This window comes from Aureococcus anophagefferens (assembly GCF_000186865.1).
Source record: "Aureococcus anophagefferens unplaced genomic scaffold AURANscaffold_3, whole genome shotgun sequence".
NCBI lineage: Eukaryota > Pelagophyceae > Pelagomonadales > Pelagomonadaceae > Aureococcus > Aureococcus anophagefferens.
The window spans coordinates 1,223,881-1,230,793 of record NW_008705563.1 but is presented as its reverse complement, the minus strand read 5'-3'; the positions used below and the strand labels follow the sequence as shown (position 1 = coordinate 1,230,793).

The 6,913-nt window shown below is 76.1% G+C and overlaps 1 protein-coding gene across 1 annotated transcript; it reads left to right on the top strand.

The window, feature by feature from the left end:
* Positions 1–6: 6 nt before the first annotated feature.
* On the top strand, positions 7–504 carry AURANDRAFT_21587 (hypothetical protein; the record flags this gene model as incomplete). The annotated part of the gene is made up of 1 exon (XM_009035742.1): positions 7–504. A coding segment is annotated over one exon (498 nt), but the record flags the coding sequence as incomplete, so codon positions are not given.
* Positions 505–6,913: the final 6,409 nt, after the last annotated feature.

Sequence of the window (6,913 nt, the reverse complement as noted above, 5' to 3'; positions counted from 1 at the left end):
GACGGCGACCCCGCGGCGCCGGACGCGCTCGCGGTCGTGCTCCACTTCAAGGGCTTCCTCGCGCTCGCGGCGCACCGCGCGGCGCACGCGCTGTGGGGCAGCGGCGACCGCGACGTCGCGCTGCTCCTGCAGGGCCGCGCGTCGGCGCTCTTCGGCGTCGACATCCACCCGGCGGCGTCCGTCGGCGCGGGCGCGTTCCTCGACCACGCGACGGGCATCGTCGTCGGCGAGCAGGCGAGCCTCGGCGAGGGCTGCTACGTGCTCCACGGCGTCACGCTCGGCGCGACGGGCAAGGTCCGCGACGGCCGGCGCCACCCGGCCGTCGGCGCGGGCGTCACGCTCGGCTCCGGCGCGTCGGTCCTCGGCCCGATCACCGTCGGCGACGGCGCGACGGTCGGCGCGAACGCGTGCGTCACGAAGGACGTCGAGGCCGGCGCGACGGTCGTCGAGACGGGCTACCTCAACAACCGCGTCCTCGCGCCCCGGAAGAAGAAGGCGAGCTAGCTAAGGCGCCGGCCGCTCGAAGACGACGAGGAAGTCCCGCTCGAGGAGGAGGTTGCCCGGGACCTCCGGCGACTCGCGGACGACGGCGAGGCCGGCCTTGGCGAGGAGCCGGCGGACCATGTCGGGCGTCATGAAGTAGAAGCCGATCTGCGTCGCCTCGGCCTGGGACGCGAAGCGCTCGAAGCCGCGCTCCGTCATGAGGTTGCCCGTGGACACGTAGCCGCGGCCGCCGGGCTTGAGGACGAGCGCGAACTGCTGGAAGTAGCGCCACATCGTGTGGAGGTCGACGTGGACGAAGGCGTCGAACGCGTAGACGAAGTCGAAACTGCCGTGGAGCGCCGCGTCGAAGCGCGGCTCCGCGAGCAGCGTGAAGGCGACGTTGTCGAAGCCCGCGAGGGTCTCGCGCGCGAGCGCGAGCATGGACGACGACACGTCGAACGCGTGGAGCCGCGCCACGCGCGGCGCGACGCGCGCGGCGACGCGGCCGCCGCCGACGCCGATCTCCGCGACGTTCCCGCCCCGTCGGAGGTGCGGCGCGACGTAGGACTCGAAGACCTCCAAAAAGTCGCCGCGCGGCCCCCACTCGTCGCCGAGCCAGACGAGCGGCGTCGACGCGTCGCGATGCTCGTTCGCGACGCCGACCCCGTGCTTGTCCGCGCGCCAGCGGTCCGCGTAGCCGTCCCAGACGCTCCTGTAGAGCTCCACGTTCCGCCGCGTCACCGCGGCCTCCATCACCGCGGCGACGCGCGCCGCCGCCGCGGCGCGGCCGCCCTGGATGTCGGCGTCGGGGAGGTGGTCGCGGGCGAGCGCGAGAAAGTCGTCGTTGCTCGTGAAGCGGAGCGTGCGGTCCACGCCGTCGATGGTGACGGTGACGCTATAAATGTCCTGCGCGACGACGGCGCCGAGCAGGAGGAGCGGTATGGAGCGGCTGCCCATTGCTTGCGCGTTGACGGCGCCGAGCAGGAGCAGCGCTGCGCAGCGGCTGCACATGTTCGCCATGTCAAGCACAGCGATTTACGGCGCTGAGCCGGAGCAGCGTCGCGCAGTGACTGCCCGAGCTTGCCATGTTGTTAATAAGCACAGCGATTTGCATGAGGCCAAACTTGGCCCAAAGCTGCCCCGGCAGGCCGGACGCGAACCGCGTTGCCGATGGCGCTTCAGCAGCGCTCTATCACGCGCAAAACAACCACCATGCCTCGCGTCTGCACCAGGGCCTCCGCGCTCAAGTTCGTCTCCGTCGCCGCCGCCGTGTTCGCCGCGGCCCTCGCCGCGCTCGTCGCGACGCCGCCGCTCCAGAAGGAGATCGTCTTCCTGCACCGGCTGAACTGGCCGCCGGCGACGTGGGCGCTGCCGGCGCGGCCCATCGAGGTCGGCGGCGCCGCGTTTTCGCGGTTCTTCGGCCTCCACGGCGGCCTCGCCAACGCGACGGCGGCCTGGGTCGACGGCGCCGCGGGGCCGCTCGGCGCGTGGCGCGCGGCGCGCGCCGACGACTGCGCGGGCCGGCCGGCGCGGGTTGTGCTCTACCTGCACGGCAACGGCGAGAACCGGGCCTGGGCGCCGACCCTGCGCAAGGTCGAGGCGCTGCGGCGGCGGCCGTTCTGCTCCGACGTCGTCACGTTCGACTACCGCGGCTTCGGCGATTCGCCCGGCGACCCGACGGAGGCGGGGCTGCTCGAGGACGCGGCCGCGGTCTACGCCTGGCTCCGCACGCAGGAAAAGAGGACGGAGCTCGTCCTCTACGGCCACAGCCTCGGCAGCGTCGTCGCGCTGAGATTGGCCGCCCAGCTCTGCGGGGCCGGAAAACCCGCGCCGCCGCGGGCCCTCGTCGTCGAGGGCGCGCTGAGCTCGGGCGTCGACGTCGTCGTGTCCTTCCTGCCCTTCCTCGCGCCCGCGCGCGGCGCGCTCGCGGCGGCGCTCGCGTACGGCTTCGACGCGCTCCCCGCCGCGGCCGCGATCCCGGCCCGGTGCGTGCCCAAGGTGTTCCAGTTCCACGGGGCCCGCGACCGCACCTGCGGCGTCGCCCTCGGGCGCAAGGTCGCCGCGGCCCTCGCGGCCGCGCGCGGCGCGAAGCGGACGGCGTTCGTCGAGGTCCCCGGCGCGGGCCACGAGACGGCCTTCGACGACGGCGCGCTCCGGGCCGAGCTCGCGCGCTTTTTGGACAACTAAAGTTACTCGCCGAGTAACAGTTATATCGATTTATCACATGTGACACACATCGGCCCGGCGCCCGCGGCTTCTTTTTTCCGGCGGGGCCCGCGGCTACAAATCTCGGGGGTGAAGGACCGTCGCCCGCGCCTCCGTCACCGCGCGCCGACGAGCGGCAGGCTCGAGTCCCAGGCCGGGGACGAGAGCGCGTGCTCCGAGTTCGCCCGCGTCGGCGACGTCGGCGGCGCGTAGTAGGAGCCGGGGAAGCGGGGGCTCTCGCCGAGGCCGTACTTCTTGCGCAGCCGCTTCATGTCCTGCTCGTCCTCGTAGGCGCTCACGTCCGTCGGGCTGTGCACGAGCGCGTGCGCGAGGGACTCGAGATCCGCGTCCGACGCGCTCCGTCGATGCGGCGGGCTGCTCTCGGGGCTCCGCTGCCGCTCCGCGGCGGCGTCGTTGTCCGCCTGGAGCCGCTGGCGCGTGTCGGAGACGATCGTCGCCGTCTCGCGCCGCCGGCGCTCCTCGTCCTTCTCGGAACGGTTACAAGATATTCCCGTCGCCGATAGGAACGCGCCGGCGATGAAGCACTCGATGACGACCATCGTCGGGCCGGGGTCGGTGCGGGGCGCCCGGCGGGCCAAGGTACGGCGGCCGGGGGGGCGCACAGTCGCTGCCTCGAGCTGTAAAGTTCCCGCGCGTAGCGACGCTCTCCGGCTGCTCGCCGCGGCTCCGAGGCCTCTCCCAAGCTTCACCTCGAGAATGTTGCACCTCCGGCGTCACGAGTTGCCTTTGCGAAACTCGACGTCGCCGTGAGAGCCGCTCTCGGAATGCGTGTGGAGAGGGGTCGCACAGACGAGCGTATCGAGTCTCCGGACTACTATGGACGTCCCCGTGCGGCGCGACCGTCGTCACGGTGACTTAGTCGTGACGGCATGCAGCATTTGAATGGACGCCGCGCCGCGGCGGCCGCCGCGGCGTCCCGCCCGGAGCGCCCCAGCTCTCGGAGTTCAGCCGCCCGCGTCCAGCGGACCCGGTCGCCTGCTTGCGATTGGGAGACTAGTCGCTCGCGGGCGCGGGGCGCACGGGATGGCTCGTTGAGCCGTCCTTGAACGACGCTTGAACGCCTCCTTGACCTGCGGCTGAGCGAGCACGTCTGGGACTCGGTGACCTGCGTTTGTGTGCCCCTGCGTCGATACATGACCAACCCCCCGGACGAGTCCAAGTGCATTCGTCGCGAGCCCAACTACAGCCTCCTGCTGCCGATCCTCTACGCGCCGGTGTTCCCCATCCTGCGCATCGCTCTCAAAAACAACCCCAAGCTCCCCGTCGCCTACGGCGCGGCCCTCGCCGCGGCGCTCGCCCACGCGGGCTACGTCATGTTCACGGACAGCAGCGTCTAGATGAGCTTCGTGGGCTTCGCGGCCTTTGAGGCCGAGGACGCGACGCTCGCCGCGGCGACGACGCGGCGCGCGTTCGCCGGCAAGGACGACGCGCTGTCGCGCGCGTGCAAGAGCTGCGGCAAGAAGGACGCGACGACGCGGCTCCGGGGGCTCGCGAGCCTCGCGGAGCGGGCCTCCTCGGTCGACGCGCGGGAGCTCGCGCTCGTCGCCGCGTGGTGGGCCGAGAGCGGCGTCGCGCGGTCCGCCTTGGCCGACGACGACGCGCGCGTCCGCGAGGCCGCGGCGAAGGCCCTCGAGGCCTGCGCGGCCGCCGGCGCGCCCCTGCGGCGCTTCGAGGGCGAGCTCACGGGCCCCTGGTGGGCCGCGACGGCCGACGGCGCGCCCGAGGTCGCGCGCGCGGCGGTCGCCGCGTGGCGAGCGGCGTTCCCGAAGGCCGGCGGCGTCGCGGGCGCGGCGCGGAACCGCGCCGCGATCCTCGACTTCCTCGGCGCCGCGCTGGCGTCCGACGACGACGCCGCGCGGAGCCGCGCGCTCGGCGCCGCGGGGAAGCTCGTCGACGCGGCGCGGTCGACGGGCGTCGACGACCGGTTTCGCGAGCTGCTCCGCGCGTTCGCGGCGCAGCCGGCGACCTTCAAGGCCCTCAAGGGGGGGTCCGGCGACGTCCTCGAGCGCCGCGCGTGCTACGGCCTCCTAGCGCGGCTCGCGGCCCGGGCGCCGGACGCGTGCGCGCTCGACGGCGGCAAGCGGGTCGGCGGCGGCGCGCTCGCCTTGCTCGCCGCGGACGCCGAGGAGCCGTCGAACGCCGCGGCGCTCTGGGAGGCGCTGGCGGCCGTCGCGGCCGTGGAGCGCTGCGTCGACGAGGCCGCGGCGAAGGCCGCCAAGTCCGGGAGCCTCGAGGGCCGATTGGCAAAGGCGGCCGGGAAGGCCGCCAAAGACCGGCAGGTCGCGCGGGCCGTCGCCGAGCGCGCGCCCGCCGTCGCGCGCGCCGCGCCGCGGCTCGCCGAGGCGCTCGCCGCGGCGCTGCGGGACGCGTGCGTCGCCGCGGACCACGCGTCGGCGGGAAGTCTAGGCGCCGCGGCCGTCGCGATCGAGCCCGCGCCCGCGTCGCTCGTCGCCTTCTGCGGCGCCAAAACGCCGCCCAAGGCGTCACTGATCGCGGCCGTCGCCGCGGCGGCGGCGGCGATGGACCCGGCGGCCCTCGCGGCGGCCTTCGGCGGCGCCTTCGGCGACGGCGCGACGCTCGGCCGCGTCGTCGCGGCGGCGCCGCCCGAGGCCGCGGCGGCGCTCGCCGCGGCGCTCGTCGCGCCGGCCGCCGACGCCCGGGCGACGGGCTTCCTCGCGGCCCTCGCGGCCGCCGCGGGCCTCGCGGCCGCGGCGGCGGCGGCCGCGCCGGCCGACGCCGTCGGCGCGTGGGCCGCGGACGCGAAACTCCTCCCCGGCGCCGTCGCGCTCGCCGAGGCGCGGCGCGGCGCCGACGGCGGCGCGACATTGTCGGCCGTGCTGCGCCAAACAACGGACGCGCCGGCCGTCCTCGCGCTGTTGGATCCGGAGCGCCCGCTCGCGGGCGCCGACGCGGCCGTCGCCGACGCGGCGTTCTGGGCCGCCGCGGAGTCGCGCGAAAGATTGGACGCCGTCGCGCCCTTCGCGTCGCGCGCCGCGGCGCTGGACGTGCCGGGCCGCATACGCCGGCGACCTCGCGGGCGACTCGCGGCTCGCGGACGCGCTGCTCCGCCGCGCGGCTTCGGCCGGCGACGCGGACCTCTCCGAGGCCGCGCTGGCCTACGCGCTCGGCGACGCCGGCGCGCGCTGGGACGAGCTGTGGCGCGGCGCCTGCCACGGCGACGCGCTCGTCAGCGCCGCCGCGCGCGCGCCCGCGGGCCTGGCGACGGCGCGCGCGCTCCGCGCGTGCCGCGTCCTCGGCGCGGGCGCCGTGAACCACCCGCTCGTCGCCGCGCCGCTCGACGCCGGCGCCGTCGCGGCGTTCGCGGCCGACGCGGGGGCCGTCGCGGACCTCGTCGCCGCCGGCGCGGACGTCGTCGACGCGCTCCGCTGCCTGGACGGCGCGCCGCCGGACGACGACTTGGTCGAAGGCGCGGCGCTCGAAGCGGCGCTCGACGGCGTCGCCGCGCCGCTCCCCGGCGGGAGCGCGGCGCTCGGCGGCCTCGGCGCCGGACCCGCGGCCGTCGACCTGCTGGAACGCGCGGCGCTCGCGGGCCTGAAGCGCTACGACGACGACGGCGCGACCGGCGCGGACCGCCGCGCGGCGCTCGACGTCGCCGCCGCGGCGGTCGCGCGCCTCGCGCCCAAAAACACGACGACCGCGGGCGCGCGGCCGACCTTCGCCGCCGGCGCCAAGGTGCGCTACGTCAGCGCGGACGGCGCGACGTCCGAGCCCGCGTCCGTCGTCGCGCTCCACCGCGACGACGATCAGAACGTCTACTACACGATCGCGCTAAGCGCCGGCGGCGAGGCGGCGCGCGAGAAGCAGACCGTCGGCACGCGGCTCCGGGCGTCGGGGCCCGCGGCGACACCGGCGGCGCGGCCCTACTGCGCCGCGGACGGCGACGGCGGCGCCGCGCGGGCCGCGGCGTTCCGCGGCGCGCTCGCTGCGGTCGCGGCCGGCGGCGGCGCGCCGGCGTCGCGGTGGCTCGCGGCGTCCGCCGTCGCGCGGCTCCCGGGCCCCGCGGCGCCGCCGTCTACGGACCTCCGGGTCGCCGCGGCGCAGGTCGCCGCGGCGACGCCGTCGCCCGCGGCGGCCGAGGCGGCCGCCGCGCGCCTCGAGGCGCTCGCGGCGGAGGGCGGCGCGGCGCCGGGCGCGGCGCGCTGGCTCGAGGCGGCGCTCGGCGGCGGCGCCCTCGACCTCGGCC